The 16173-nt window shown below is 42.8% G+C and overlaps 1 protein-coding gene across 2 annotated transcripts; it reads left to right on the top strand.

Moving 5' to 3' along the window:
- The first annotated feature begins 74 nt into the window (after positions 1 to 74).
- On the top strand, positions 75 to 15111 carry LOC309682219 (methanethiol oxidase-like). 2 transcript variants are annotated; one of them, XM_082496259.1, is made up of 12 exons: positions 75 to 160; positions 5399 to 5452; positions 5828 to 5940; positions 7173 to 7358; positions 8938 to 9058; positions 10130 to 10312; positions 10408 to 10586; positions 11613 to 11691; positions 12193 to 12314; positions 12485 to 12577; positions 13588 to 13706; positions 14342 to 15111. In XM_082496259.1, exons 1-12 carry the CDS (start codon positions 157 to 159, stop codon positions 14502 to 14504), a joined length of 1416 nt encoding a protein of 471 aa, XP_082352385.1. In that variant the 5' UTR covers positions 75 to 156; the 3' UTR covers positions 14505 to 15111. The 2 variants fall into 2 exon arrangements, with proteins under 2 accessions (XP_082352385.1, XP_082352386.1); XM_082496260.1 differs by lacking the exons at positions 13588 to 13706; positions 14342 to 15111 and adding an exon at positions 12652 to 12769.
- Positions 15112 to 16173: the final 1062 nt, after the last annotated feature.

Raw genomic sequence — 16173 nt, 5'->3', positions numbered from 1 at the left:
GATCCTCCCCTTGGCGGCTTCTCTCCCCCGTCCTGCCCGCCCCTGCACTCCTCTATATAGGACCCTCTCCGAGCCGCGTTGGCTGCGCAGCAGTCCCGTCCAGGCGGCCGTACTTCCTCGCCTGCGCAGCCAGCAGCCCCGAGCGTCGGAGCCGACATGGGTAAGAGATCCAGCCCCTGGATCCCGCCGGGATCTGCTGCTTTTGGCTGCAGTTCTGCCCTGCGAAATGTGAGCGGGGGCCCGGGGGTTCGTTAGCGGGGTGGACTGATAAGGAGAGACGCGGGGCTGAAGTTCAGCATTTCCTCCGACTATTAAAAGGTTTACTTCTTTAAGCTATTGACCCCCCCTGTGGTTTTAAATCAGTAGCTTTAATGCTCTCAGTAAATGCCTTTTATGCTACCATTAAACGTCTCTCAGTACCTCAGCATTTAGAAACTGAAATGAGCATTTGGACTCGCTGCGCTGGGTCACTGTGAACGTGAATGGCACTCCGGAAGATTGTTGGGAAACTGAGGACCAGAATTTAACTTTTTGCTTATATTTTGGGGGTTGACCATATAGTTTTCATAGACTTTCACGTTTGGATACATGGACAGGAAATGGAGGGAGGGACTAAAATAGAAGGTTTTTTGCATGTTAATGTGTTGTTGCATAATTTGCAAAGTGGTCACTGCTACATTGATTTCACAAACCGGGTTAAGATTGTAGACCTTAGTGAAAAAAGCCCTTATTATACAGAGAAAAACAATAATTCTGACTCAGCAAAAGTGTCTGGTTTATCTGCCTGGGGTGAATGTTTATCTTTTTGTGCTTTTGTAAGTACAAAGTAATCTATATTTGTTTTGCTTTGCTTTCTAACAAACTGTAAATTTCAGTTTGTAGCCTGTGGTAATGACAGTTTTGTCTGAATGGTGGCGGCAGTCTGTAAGAAGTCGCTTGGCAGTGTATAAAGAGCGAGTTCAATACTGCACCTTAAACCTTAAAGTAACGTGATGGTAATTGATTGGTCACAAGGTTTGGAGAGGTATGCTCTTGGCAGCGTAGGAGATCAGGTCTTGGACTTCTCTTCAGAAACTGAACAGATCATTAAAGGCTGCTTGCTTAATTTGTTACTTGGAAAGGGACTGTATTCCGGACGGAAGGTGCTGCTTTTGTCTCTGTTGTTCTGCCAGGCCTGTGTCGTGTCATGTGTATAGTACAGCTGATACACTAATTTCTTTTTTCCCACTTGTGTGTTTATTTCAGCACTTTGGCACAACCATACCGTAAACCAGACTTGCCTACCTTCATTTTTTAATATGTCAGTGTTTAACCCATGCATACACTTTTACTTCAGAGGACTTCCTCTTTACTCAGGCTCTGCAAAAAGCCCCGCTTGGCCCAGATTTATTCCACCTGACTTTAAACTCTCAACAGAGGTGCCTGATTTATTGCCACATTTCTCCTAAACTCCCTCTGTAGAGTAAAGACTCTTAGGCACCTTCACAGGCTGTCTTAAGTGAGCTGAAGAACTCTGCTGCCATAAAATCATGCATATAAAAAGACAAAGTCTTTCCATCTCCTTTCCTTTCTTTTATTTCACGCTGTTAAACCTGAACTATCAAAGAATACCTCTTTGTGTTAATAGTTACTGAATTTACTATGAAACTGCAGGTTATCAGGTGGGATATTCTTTTACAATGCTATTACCCGTTGTTGTAAATCCATACACCTCATTATCCAGACTACTACTGACTCCAGGTTAAGCTGAGTATAGTTTACTCATGCTGCAGCTTCCCCAGCGGCTTTCCATATTCCTTTAAACTTTTAACACAGTGATTACGCAAGCATAAATGGATAGGGCTTTTTTTTTTTTTTTTTTTTTTAAAAAAAAAAGCTGCTTTCAGAAGTTTTTCATTAAAAAAATCTCCTAAATCTTGCTTTTATAATGTTTTGTGGTATGTGTTATCCTTTGGGATGATCTGTATTTCCCAATATTTCTTTGCCCTGAGGAGTTCAGCATTTCTGCAGACTTTACGGCCCTCGAAAAGGCGGAGAGACATCTTTGTCACCCGCCTGACAAAGGAAGCACTCGTCTTCAGAGATGCAGAGCAACACGGGGACTTGGCTCACCCAGTAACAGGGACAAACAAACCCAGAGGTTTCTGGATTGACCCAGTTGTCACTCCGACCTTGCACAGTATGCGATTTTACCTGGCACTGTGGTACAACTTGGTGCCCAGAAAAATGAGGGAAATGAAAGGTTTAATTCTACACTGCCACCCAAAAGAGTGCGGTGTCTTTGCTGCCATCAGAGAAGCTCTTTTAACATTCATGACATTGAGAATTGCTTCCTTTTTGTCTAAAACTTACTGAGTGGATGGAGGGCTGCAGGGAGTCCCTCATTATGCTCTCTGTGGGAAATTGGGGCTTATACATTTTCAGCTGTTGTAAGCGCAGCAAAGTATCCCCAGACCTTGTTGTTAATTTGTATGGGGTTTTCCAGTGGCCCATGGCTCACGAAGGATTGGACAGTTGCCGTTGGTTTGCTGTCCCTCCTGTTCTCTGAAAAGAGGAACAGGACAGGTTGAAAGACATGAAAAAATACGGAGCAAAAGGAGACTAAACTGGATTCCTCAATTCCCTTTGCTCTCCACCAGGGAGAATTACTGCAGACAATGGTAACAGAAGGAACAGTGGTATTTTTATCAGCTCTTGGTGTATATATACAAATAACCACATAGGAGTAAGGTGCAATCGGGCTTATTGTAACTTCATTTGTGAAAAAAAAAAAAAAAAAAAAAAAGGAAAACTGTACAATGGAGCAGTTGAAGGTAAATGCGTATGTTCTTCCTGTTAAATTGACACATGAGCCATTGGCGGTAGAGGAACGTTCTTTGATCTGGAAAGACAAGGAAGGTGGACTTTGTGGATGGGAACCTGCCCTTAAGAGAATTTGCCTGAAAAGGTGTAAGATACACTGCAAAAAAAAAAACAAACCCCAAACTCAATGTCCTTGCTGGAGTTTGGAAGCCACCTGTATGTGACAGTGTCCCGCTTCCCCACACTCAAACGCTTGGTCAGCTGCCAGATGGATGGGGAATCTGGAACGTAATAAGTAATATTAACATGTTTAACCGTGGATTATTAATGTAGCAATGTAAATATTATTGTTAACATGTTGCTGCAAGATGGTAGACATAACAGTTTCATGACAAAAACCTTATTTTGTATTCACAAATGAGCTTGGCATCGTATAATACGGAAAGGCTTACATCATCCGCAGCTATCTTCAGGCGGCTCGAAACAATGGCTCAGAATAAAAGAGTGCTTGAAGGAGATCAGAGGGAAAGGAGAAAAAAATGTGTGTGAGAAGAAGGAAGAGAAAACGTTCATCATCTTGCTGTATGTTTTCTCTGGAAAACAATTTGGCACAAATAATCTTTTTCTCAAAGTAATCTGCAGAAAACTGCATTTGCAATGCTAATTAAGCTGTGGTCTAATGCATACTGAGCTCCTGCTAATTTAGGTGATTGAGAAAATTGGAATAAAGTTTAAATTATGGCTTAGACACAAATGGAACAAAGCAAACTTTACATTTTGTGTTTCCAGATAAAAATATTTCACAAAGAATGTGAAATTAAACCTAAAGTACTAAATTACTCTTTTTGAGAAGATCCAGTTTTTAAAGTTATGAGCTTCCGCGTGCAGCGAGTGGATTGCTGGAAGCATTTTGCCTTCAAAGAAAAGCTCCGTAGTTAAAGTGGGCACTGGAGCTGGCACTGCCTCTGGATTTGAAATCTTAGATCTGTGGTGTTCTGAAATAAACTGTTGCTATAAACGTCTCTTTTTAAATATCAGAGAATGGCAAATAATTAGTTGGTTTGCTTATTTTTATTACAGATACTTGAGATACGGAGGGAGGCAACTATGCAGTGTTTTTGCTTCTGTCAACATGTATTTCACTTCCTGTCGTATTGGAAAAATACGCTGGCATCCTGCCGCACAGCACTGCTACATTTTTGTGTTTTAAACAGCTGATTCCGTACTAGTTCCCTTTAGGAACGGAGTAGAAGCTTCCTGCATTATGGAGTGGGTTCAGCAGGCCTGCAGCACCGTGACTCGAGAAAAGGAGAGATTTATCTGCCTCAGTTAAGCCTATAAACTTGCAACACGTTGTAACTGCCCCTGAAAGCAATATTTCAGGGTAATATTGCCTTAATTCTAGCCAACAATTTATTGATGCAATCCTGAGCGTGTAGGTTCTGTTGACTGTGTTGGAGTAGAAATTGCTGTGTAGGAGGCTGTTCTAATACAGTTTTTACTTAGGTGTTGATTAGGATCCAAACTGATAGACAGGGAGCTAAGAAATGTTTTAGAAGTAAGTTGAAAGGGTTACGAAGTATTTATTATGTTAGCAGGAAGCACTGCTTTATGCTTGCTGAGCATCGAGCTCTTCTTTCGGGAAAATCCCAATAGAGGACTCCTGTCCTCCTTGGAAGGGAACACGTCACTTTCCAGGTAGAGAAGCTGTGGGTACCAACCACTGCGGTTCCCATTCCCCACTGTGGTTTTGAGGGCTTGTGCACAGAGACACCCAGATGCATCCGTTGGGTTTCAGTCTCGGTGCAGAAGAGCGTTGCTTCTCCGTCTTCTGCCGCTACACCGTGGCGTGTGCCTCGTCACGCAGAGCCCAGCCTGCAACCAGAGGGGGTCCTTCTGCGGTCCTGGGGCCCTCTTCTCCAGGGGACATTTAGGTTCCCTTCCTAGCTTTCTAAAACTACGCTTTCCCCACTGAGTTGTCCGGTTGATGATGCAGCTGCAGAGAGGAAGGCTGGTTGGGGGCAGCTGAAGAGCAGAGATGGGAGCGGAGTTTTTAATAGAGAGAAGGTGGAATCGTTCCTAATTCCCCTGCCTCTTGTCCCTTTTGGTCACCTGCAGTATCACCTCTTACCTGGGCTGTAAATCCTTAAAAATAACCACTTCTTCAGCATTTGTATGCAGAGCAAGACTGGAGGCTTTCCAGTAATAATAAAGTGGGTTGTTCACATTGGGCAATCTGTCTACTTACTCATCTGGCAGTGATTCAGCAGCTCGCTCTAAAACACTTAACACAATTTTCTTAAATCCCAGACCCTTGTCATATATGAATGTGCTTTAAAGTTGGGAGGCTGAACTCCTTGAAATGAAGCCCCAAATTTCCCATTATTTTTGAGCATGAAGTGTCACGTTCTGTACATTTTCAGAAACCAAGAAACCTCGGCGCTGGCTGGAGTCAGTGAGACTTACAGGTGTTTGGCAGTGTAAAAAGTGGATCTGAGATTTGTCAATTTCTGAGCACAAAGCCAATGTCCTCTTAGAGATATGCTTTGAAATAATTTGGATGTTAAAACAACTTGTTTTTTTTTTCTCCAATCAGCAAAATGCGGAGCATGTGGTCCAGGATATGCAACCCCTCTGGACGCCATGAAAGGCAAGTACTGTAACATCTTTTCTTCAGTCCAGGCCATCAGTAAAGGAATCGTTTTCCAATGAGGTGAAGACTAGGTAGATGCCTTCTAGAGTGGTTCATTAATTAGCAAGGCCAAGGAGATTTTAAATATCAGAAGAGATTTTATTTCATTTTGCACTGGGCAAAGTATGCCGGCTCTGCCGCCGTGAGGTCAGTGCGCTGTAGCCCTGAGGCAGAGTGGGTCTGGGGTCAGGTGTGTGTGTGCTTATTGAATGCTGACACTCAGCGAACTTCTGATTTTCTGTGCTGCAAAACGGAGCTTTGTGTTAAGAATATTGGGGTAAATGTTTAACCTAAGTAAACATGTAAAGATGGTTTCTTTTGCCGCCCTGAAAGGTGCCCGGGAGGAGATTGTGTACCTGCCTTGTATCTACAGGAACACTGGGATAGAGAAGCCTGACTACCTGGCCACCGTGGATGTTGACCCCAAATCCCCGCACTATTGCCAGGTACCATTTTCCTGGGGGGGGTGTATTTGGGTGCACATCCGCTATTTCTAGTCTTACTTCTCACCTGGTTCGTGACCCTTCTGGTTACGAACTTCGGATCTCGTGCAACCTTTCCTTCCCTGCTCTGTGTTTGACTTCATCTTTGTTTTTCTTTTCTCATAATCATTTTCAGGTAGATAGTTGTGCTGAGAACCAATCAAACCCTCTGCTGTTTTTCTTACTAGGTTACTCAAAGCCAACAGTTACTTGTTAGTCTCAAGACGCTTTCAGAGCATTGTTGTGCTTAGTATTTTGATTGTGCTTTTTGTAATACTATTGCTGGTTTATACTGAGCATGAGTATTAAGCTCTAGAAGCTGATACTTCCTCAGGGTATTTCAGTAGTAGAGACGGAGTTTGTAATGTAGGCTGTCTGATACCCCAGGAAATTTTACACGTTAGGCATTATAAATCTAATCCATTTGCTTTATAAATGGAAAGCTGTAGGTAGTTAGCTACCAGTGTACCAGATTCAAAGTAGTGGTAAGAATGTCCTTAAGCTGCTGTGTTTTTTACTGCTAGTAGTGTACAGTGACTGCATTTAAACACGCCGTGCCTATATGGCTCAAATTGCTGAAGATACTTTGGACTCTGATCTCCATGTGTTTAAGGAGCAGCAAATCTGGTTTGACATCAAAGATTTTCATAATTTGTTCTTTTTTTTAATAGCTGCTGCTTAGGGTTTTATTGCGGAGGAGTGGAGGAAACAATTCTCCTAGAACTTTGACAAAACTTAGCTCTAACCTTTCAACTTCTCTTAGTTATACAGAGGAAAAGTAATCAGAAGCGAGAGTGCAAATTAACGTGTCAGTTTGCTACAGTCAGCCCCAGCTGTAATCTGGTAAATTATGTAACGTCAGAGACTTGGAGCACATGGACAAGTGATACTTTTTTCTGTTGTTTTTTCCATATCATTATTCCATGTCTCCTTAATTAGATAGAGTCTTCTAAAGGTTTGAATAAACTTAATAGCACACAACATTTAACAAGTGCTATGCAATGATGACGTCCAACTTTCTTCTCCCACTTTACAGCTTCAGCTCTGCAGATCTCAGGCTGAATCTGCTGCCTGAATAACAAATAGCAGTTTCCTTCTGCTCTTTATTAATTTATGCTTTGACATAAAGACCCATTTCTTTGCCTAGGGGAAAAACTATACCAGACTGAATCTTAAGTCAGTCTCTGGCTTTGTAGGTGATCCATCGCCTGCCCATGCCGAATCTTAAGGACGAGCTCCATCACTCAGGGTGGAACGCCTGTAGCAGCTGCTTTGGGGATGCCACAAAGAGGAGAAATCGTCTGATTCTACCAAGTCTGATCTCTTCTCGCATTTATGTGGTGGATGTGGGAACAGACTCACGAGCTCCTCGAATCCATAAGGTATATTTGGGAGACTTTAAGCTGGGGTTTTATTTCTTATATTTTGATCAAGAGACAGTGATTTTATGGATTCCAAATTCAAAATAGAATAAGAGAGTCAGAACAGTTATGGAAGCTTTTGTCAATTATTAGGAACTTGTGGGAGTTTTGAAACTCCTACAGTTTATTGATAAACTACACACAAAAATCTTGCGCTAAAGAAATATGAGTAAATGTGGTGTCAAACACTCAAAAATTAGGAAGTTCCAGAATGCAGCCTGCCTCTGCAATATGAATTTCAGTCAAAGTGGTTGCACACTGTTATTGTTTTTGACTACAAGATCACAAGGCAAACTCCTACCTGGCACAGTCAGCTGAGCATATGTAGATTGTATGTTTTGCAGAGATGAGTTCAAATTTGGTTGGATTTTCACTGAGCAAAACCAGATCTCTTCCATAAAGGACATCTCCTCCTTGATTTGTAATCCTTGGTTCCTAAGCATGCGATATGTAGATTTTTTTAAAAGAAAATTTTAAGAAAATGTTTTAATATGGGGAAATGAACATTTTTAAAAATCTCTTGTTCATGTAAACAATTGAATTTTTCCCAAAACAAAACTTCCACTGCAGTAGAGTTTGTTTGGCAGAGAAACAGATATCGGCATAGATCTAGGTTCGGGTACAGACTTACACTTTTTCACGTCTGTTTGGGTTCTCTTTACAGCCAGTGAAGAAAAGCAGATATTACTGGAGTCAGATTTGTCTAACCTAGTTTAGAAAACTGTTTTAGGGTAAAGGAATTGTGTCTTAATGAGTGTTTGTTTCTTTTCATTGCCTATAGAGTAAGCTTAGAGGATTAGCTTAGATGTAAATATCTACACTGTCAGTGTCTATACTTGGTCAGGTGCATCCTACAGCAACGTGGGAAACTTCAGTACAAAGTTCCAGGTTTGGCAGAGACCAATGTAGTTATCAAAAACATATTTTGAAGACAGGTCATAAAGTGGAATGTAAGGAAACTTTTAAGCGGTCTTTTGTCCCGCCCCACCTGCCTGCAAATACTCTCATTCATAGTCTTTCAGTTCTGAGTTCTGTAGAACCTTGCCAGCCTTTAACTATTAATGCAGTGGAATAAAACCCCAAAAGGTCTCTTCTTGTACAGTGAATTTTGTTTCAAACTGAGTCTCTGGCAAGCCTCAAAGATTTTTTTTTTTCCCCTCTGAACTGCTAGTACTCCAGTGAGAGCTGATGTCTGAATATTGCACAAGAGGTGTTTCTGCCGCTGATACTAATTAAATCAAACGCAGATGTCAGTGTCTCACTGATGCAGGAATTAGACTGATTCTAACCATTCAGCTCTTGCTGTTTATATTTTTGAGAAGAACAAATAAATGTCCTGGATGGTACTGTATCACTGGGCAGAATAGAAAGCAGGAGGTGGCAGGTACTCAAAAAACAAAATGGCAGAAGAAACAATCCCTCTCACGTATATGCCATTCCCACTCCTTCCTCGGTCTTTGAAACTTGAATCTTAGGGGTGGAACTGGTATTCTGTAGTGATCTCAGAAGGTGATGACTACTATGTCTATATTTATTTTAGATTGTTGAGCCAGTGGAATTATTCTGGAAGGGTAACGCAGCTAATCCTCACACCTCTCACTGTCTGGGCAGTGGCGACATCTTAATCAGCTGTTTGGGTGACCCTTCTGGCAATGGAAAAGGTATTAATCCCCTTTATTACTCTACAAAAGTACTCATGGTATAGAAGTATCATGCTCACAAAGTACAGGCTGCAAGCTAGAAGCATTTTTGAGAGCATACAGTTCTGTTGTGCATGTAACCATTCCAGCAGTTGTTTAAGTAACTCTAGAATAAATATTTCGGTTACCAGGTAAGCTGTACGGACATTGCTCTGCACAGCAATTCTGACCTGATGTGGAGGAACCTCTGTGGGACTGATGATGATTTCAGCTTCCATGCCTCAATCTTTCACATCTATTACTTAAGATGACCAACTCTAGTGGTTATATATATGAGCAAGAAACCCATTAACATTTCACTTGGCCCCCTTCAGCATAGAGCAAGGAAGAACTGCTTTTGAACATAGTCTGTATCAGCTCAGTTTTTGTGACTTGAGCATGAAATATTCTGTTGCCAACCTAAATCCTCTTTGTCTCATTGTCTAATGAAAATGAAGCCTTGCAAGCTATTCTAGATTGCATTTCCTATTTAAAAATTTGAAGGATTCTTGCATAGAAATTTTATTACCTATTCAGACATAAAACACCTCACATCTAAAGAGAAATACCAGCTATTAGGAGAAACATACTTCAGATGGGAAGTGGTGAACCCTGCGCCTTTCACAGGGTTTTTCTCTTCTGGATTGTGGACAAACATGTCCTTGAATAGATGCATATTACGTATGTAATTCAAGGAAACTGGTGGCAAGCAAAGAAAAACCTGGAAGTGATGCCTCCAGGATCTTCTCTAAGATATCCCTTAATTGAAATACACTCTACAAGGGCAAACTGATTTATTGGAATGACTTGACTGGAAATAGAGCAAACCGAAACTTAAAAAATTCATTACAATGTGATAAAGTTCTTTAAAAATCCAGCTTTCATTTGCTTTAGTCCACAAAAGTGATACTAATGGAATTGCAACATTTTTCTTAAGTATTTTACAGCATGTTTAGAAAAGACATTTAAATATTAATATGTTATTTTTCTTATTTAAAGCTGTGAATCTGTGTGAATGTCTTAAAACATTTTTTTTTTCTGTTTTTATATCAGGTGGCTTTATTTTGCTGGATGGAGAGACCTTTGAAGTGAAAGGCAATTGGGAGAATGGGGGGAAGGTACCCCCCCTGGGTTACGACTTCTGGTACCAGCCACGACACAATGTCCTGATGAGCACTGAATGGGGAGCCCCAAAAGTCTTGGCAGATGGCTTTAACCCAGCTGATGTAGAGAGAGGTGAGGGAGCATTTGTTTAAACTCTCAGAAGTGAAGGTGATTCTTTGTTAAAATAATATCCTCTGTGCTTATTTTTGTCTGACCTGATCCGTTAGGGCATTATGGCCGCCGCATTAATGTGTGGGACTGGAGCACTCACACGTACCTTCAGGCAATTGACTTGGGGCAGGGCTCCATCCCTTTGGAAATCCGATTCCTCCACAATCCAGATGCTGCAGAAGGGTTTGTTGGATGTGCTCTGAGTGGTGCAGTGCATCGGTTCTACAAGACAGAGGTAAGTAATGAAAACCGTGGCCGACACGGAAGCTCAAACCTAACTGTTTCAGAAATCCACGGATCACTTAGGAAATAGAATTCCGGTTGAAAAAAATATGGCTTCTAATTCCAATTCCATTGTGTCAGAGAGCAAACCTTCCAGTGACAGCGTGCACACAAGCCAATACTGTGGCTTTGTGAAGCTGCCATATAGTTCCTCACCTTCGGGCAGATGCAGCTGGTAGGCACGTTGAGTGTCTCTGCAGCCGTCTTGCTGATGTCCAGTGTGCAGACCTTCAGCAGCCTGGTCCTGAAAAGGAAACAGAGCTTGAGAGGTCATGGTGCTGGTCTGTCAGCCCCACTTCCAACGCTCCCGCCCTCCACAATAACTTGTTGATCAGTTTAATCACAGTAAATGACTTGTGAAAGTCTCAAAGAGGGAAAGGTCTTGCCAGCGGTAGGAACATTAGTGATCACTTGAACATGAGACAGTCTGATGAACACTGGCACTGAGGAAAGGACTGCAGCGTTGGTTCCACGGCTTGCTTTCTGGCCTGCAGGCTGGTCAACAAACATATCAGTTGGACAGCTAATCAGGACACATGAAACTTGTCACAGGTGCCAATGTGTGCTGCCTGCTGCTCAGCCAGTGTTTGGAAGCATAGGGAAGACCTGAAGGTAGAGGAGGGAGGGAAGGTGATGGGGTCATGGACAGGGGAGAGGAGCTATTGCCATTTTAGAGGGTGAGCTGGAGACAGAGAGGACAACAAGCTGTAGGAGATGAGCGGTCTTTAGTTCTGCTACTGTTACAGCAATCTGTGTGAGATGTTATTGTGTAGTGTAATCATTAACATTCTCACTGGCAGTATAGTTACCATCCTCACCCCTTGGTAACACTGATTTGTAGTGTGCATATCACCTCTGTACAGGACCTGTTAAATCAATAGCACTGTTTGCTTCTCCTCCCTCTGTCATGTATAGCTGAGCCCTCTTGGCTAACATCAACGCAATAATAATGATGTGTTCTCTCCTGTGCCTTCTGCAGAAAGGAGACTGGGCAGCAGAGAAGGTGATTGAAGTACCCAGCAAGAAGGTGCAAGGATGGCTTCTCCCTGACATGCCTGGTTAGTGTGAGCATGGTTGGACAAGAAATGGGGCATTGTCCTCTTCGGTTCCCTGGTACAGCAGAGCTTTTTGCAAAATCTTATCCTTAAATGACAAAAACTTTCCTTGTAAAATACCAAATTTCTGTTTGGGTTCTTTGTGTAACACTTCTGATGTAACCAAATTAGCCTTGCTTATGAGCCACCATGTAGGAGGTTGTCAGACCTCTGCTCCCACGCTGCTTGGTGCTTGAGGTCAGTTTCTCTAGAAAAAAACTGGGAGTCGGGTCTTTCAGCATGAGTTCACAGTGCTCAGGAATGGTCCTGGGAATGCTGGTGGAGCCTGAACCTCCTTTGAGTAGGCACTGGCTTTCCAAGGATGGTTGTGTTTGTTCAACGCATGTCTTAACATATTTTTCTGAGGCTACCATGACTAGAATTTTGAAGAGTAATAGGCTCGTGCTCTTGTTTGTCACTGGTCCTGTCCGTTTCCTGACTTTGCTACTGAATATTTTCTTGAAGGTCTTATTACTGATATCCTCATCTCGCTGGATGACAGGTTCCTGTACTTCAGCAACTGGCTGCACGGAGACATCCGCCAGTACGATATCTCCAACACCCACAAGCCCAAGCTGGTGGGACAGGTAAGCCAGCATCAGAAAAGCTGTCATGTACAATGGCAGTGCAGTCGTCTTATTTCCTTCTTTTTTAAAACCAGAAAATGACAATTTACTTTTGCTTGAGAATTGTCACTGTATTGCTCTTATGTTCCGTTGATCGCCGACGCCTCTTCTCACACATCCCTTGGTTACAGGTGTTCCTGGGAGGCAGTATCACAAAGGGTGGGCCTGTAACTGTAGTGGAAGACAAGGAACTGCAGTGTCAGCCAGAGCCGTTTGTGATCAAAGTAAGTTTTGCTAACATGCACGTTGTCGGTGCTCTGCTAATTGTAATCCATGTTAAAATATCCTTACGCCTCAGTCTCAGGTACAACGTGTAAAGCAGATCTGAGCTAGTTTGTGTCTTGGCTGACAGCCTGGGCGGGCATCACATTTCAGCGTGGACTGGAGCTGGTAAATCCTGGTGAGCGTTATGGGTCCCTGGTGGAACTGGACAAGCTGTTCAACTGTACTGAAGCCTGTGGAATTACATCTTCCCTGCTGTTGTTAGCAAGCTAATTTAAAGCTAATGCAGTGTGTATTCATCACACTGCCATCATTGCTTCTGGTAATCTTTCAGCAACTGCTGGTCGAAGCACTAAACCAGCTCGTGTAGTATTCTGCAGTGTTGCTTGTGTGTGCTTGTGTGTGTGTGTAAAGAGTCCGATGGCACCTGGCATTGTGATAGACAAATGAAAGAGCATTGATTGTCTCTGGTCATTATCAATGTGTATTGATATTACCGTCAAGGCAGCTACCTATGGCAAGTCTCATGGGATGTGCAAGAACCGAACACAGTCATGGCTAAGATCCATTGGCCACCGAAGGCAGTTTCAGGAAGTTCCACATAGTCCTTTTCTTCGTAGTGCAGACCATGACCTAGCTGCACTACAGACATGTTCTTGCAGCTGTGTTATGCCACCCACCTCTTGCTTGATTTTTGACGCTTCCATCCAAATACAGCAATCTGAATGCTTTGGTGCTTGCTTTCTTACAGTACTGGTTCTGTGAATTAAGTGGAACTCATCAGGATTGGCTTCGAGGTTCCCTGTTAATAAGGAATAAGACTCCCAATAAAAACTGTTCTCTCTGCAAAACAGGGGATTTGGTGCTCGTGTGTCAAGGATTTCAGAGTGCTGGATGGTCCTCTGAGCAGCAGAGCTGCCATGCCGTTTTGTTTCTCCTTGCTGTTGCATTTCTTTTGTTCAACCTCCGGGGAAGCTTGTCTTGAGCACTTTGTTCTCTGTTATAATTTTAGGGGAAGAGGGTGCCAGGTGGACCTCAGATGATTCAGCTTAGCTTGGATGGGAAGAGACTGTATGTCACCACCTCTCTCTACAGTGGATGGGACAAGCAGTTCTACCCAGATCTTGTCAAGTAAGAAAACTTTGGTAAACAAGGATAACTGTACAACTCATGTTCAAGATTTCTTTCTTGAATAGTGATACGCACATACCAGCTGGTATACAGAGCAAAGTTCCCACACAGGGAGACTGAATCCAGTAACTTTCTATGCACAGCCTACCAACCTAGATGTGTCACCCACCAGCTGGAATGCATCCCTCCCAACAGGCACACAAAAGTTGGGGTCTGCACACACTATTTGTTCACATCATGACCTACTTGGAAGTAGATGAGAATGGGAAGACAGCAGCGACCGTGACCTGGCCTGCTGGGATCCATAGTACTTCCAGGCTGCCTTTGAGCGTATCAGCACCACTTTCTGGAGTTAAAGAAAGAAGGTGATCTTCCAGATGGCCACAGGAGGGCATAGTGCAGCTTGCCTTTATAAGTAACAACAGCTATTAATTTTCACTCATTCATTGCTAATTTGAGGTTGCAGGTTTCACTGTGGTGATGTAACTCACTTTTGAGACCTGCTAAGCCCCAGTTTAAATCTGGAGTTCTTTCCATTTTGTGTTAAACAAAGACAAATCGTGCCCAAATATGGAAGAGAAGAGCAACAAATATGAACCCTTTTCCCAATATCTGTTTTCTTGTCCCTTTTTCAGGGAAGGCTCTGTTATGCTGCAGATTGATGTGGATACTGAAAGAGGTGGACTGAAAGTTAATAAAAACTTCCTAGTGGATTTTGGGAAGGAACCTGATGGGCCTGTCCTAGCTCATGAGATTCGTTACCCTGGTGGAGACTGTACCTCTGATATCTGGATGTAATTGTTGTATGGAGCTGTTTTTTTTTTTTTTTTTTTGTCTTTATGTCTCTTTCTCCCTCTCTCTCCTCCCTACTCGCCTCTTCTCTTTTATATAGGTGAAGCAGTTCAGCTGGAACTTTGCTATCTAAACATAGAGTTCCATTAGAGTGAGCCCCAGAGGCTCCACGTTCTTCTCATTCTGAGGCAGCCAAGTGAATCTCTCTGAAACATGATATACATCTCATTTTCTCTACTCCTTCCTCTTTCATAAGGTCCTTTGTAATCACTTTGACTCTTGGTTTCAAGGCTGAGGTCACCAGTCTTTCAAGGACTATTTGCCTTGTTTGGTGCCAGTTTGCCTTGCCATTGTTTGCCTTGCCACTGTTTGGTGGTGGAGAAGTTGTTCCTAAATAACTCTACAAGAAGGGTACATGCCATGGGCTTGCCCCAGAGCAAGAGCGCCCTGTCCCTGCAAAGCTTAATTTGCTCATAAAGTACTCACTGCTTTACAGCAGGCACAGCATAAAAATCATGCATATCTAATCTGAAGCCACATGTTTCTGGAGCTGGGTTGTATTTTAACAATTGTGCACTGATGTTATAAAAAATCAACAATAAAATTGTTCTTCAAGTCAGGTGGACCTTCACTTTTTTTTCTTTTTAGCATTTCAGCATTTTCTATTCCAAAGAACATAAAATGTAAGATAATTTCAGAAAGTTAACAGTGTCGTTTGTCTAAAAATTCTTTGGTGAGGAATTTATTTTCACTGACACCACCTTTGTTCCCATTACTGCAAGCAAAGATTCTCTTCCGTGTTCTAAGACTGGGGAAAACTGCAAAAAACTTTTCTCCACACTGTGCCACAGCCAGGTGCCGCCAGCAGCAGGTGTCTCACCGGTGTTGTTCAGATGTCTTGCAACTTCTAGAGCAGACAAGCTCTCACAAGTCCACCCTTTCTTCTCTTGCCAGTTCCTCATGCATCTTCCTGAAGCTGTTTCTTGGGTCTGATTCTCTTTTCTGCCTCCCTAGAGCGGTTGCTTTCCCATCTGTGTCCATTGCCCAGCGCTGCCGTTTCCTGCTGAGCTGTCGCATTGCTAGTTGTGACGCTGGAATCGCATCAGCAGTGTCAGAGGAGCAGCGTGTTAATGGGACTTCCCGCTGGAGCGTTTTGAGTGGGCTTTTTTCCGACTTTTCCTGTGCTTCCACAGCAAAATCCTCATCTAGCTGACAAATCTTGCTTTATAATCAAGACTTCTGTACGTAGCTGCTTCCTGTCTTGCCTAAAATATTTGGAACCAGGCTTTGAGAGTTCAATTTTGTGTTTTTAACGTAGGGCACCTGCACTGCTGCCACTTGGTCTCTTTGAAACCTGCGACAAGCAGTTCTGTTAGGACCTTGTAAAGCCAGAAAGCTTTCTAAATTACAAGACCCTGTAGCCACCTATGTCTGCTTCTTGTTAGCAATGGGTGATGTTTAAACCATCTTCCTGCAAAGACTTATTGTTTTCCTTGCGAAGGGACTGGTTTCAAGAATGGAGTACGTACCGCTAACCCGTGTAAATGCTGCTGGTGGTCCGTACTGAGAGGATCCAGTGGGTGCTCGCTGTCTAAACAGTCTCATGCTGTCCAGGGAAGTCCCTGATTTCTTAGGAAGTCATTTGCTAGCAGCCAACACTACTGGAGCCCATATT

The sequence above is a fragment of the Vanellus vanellus genome (genome assembly GCF_965231255.1).
Source record: "Vanellus vanellus genome assembly, chromosome: 27".
NCBI lineage: Eukaryota > Metazoa > Chordata > Aves > Charadriiformes > Charadriidae > Vanellus > Vanellus vanellus.
This window is presented reverse-complemented; position numbering and strand designations above follow the sequence as displayed.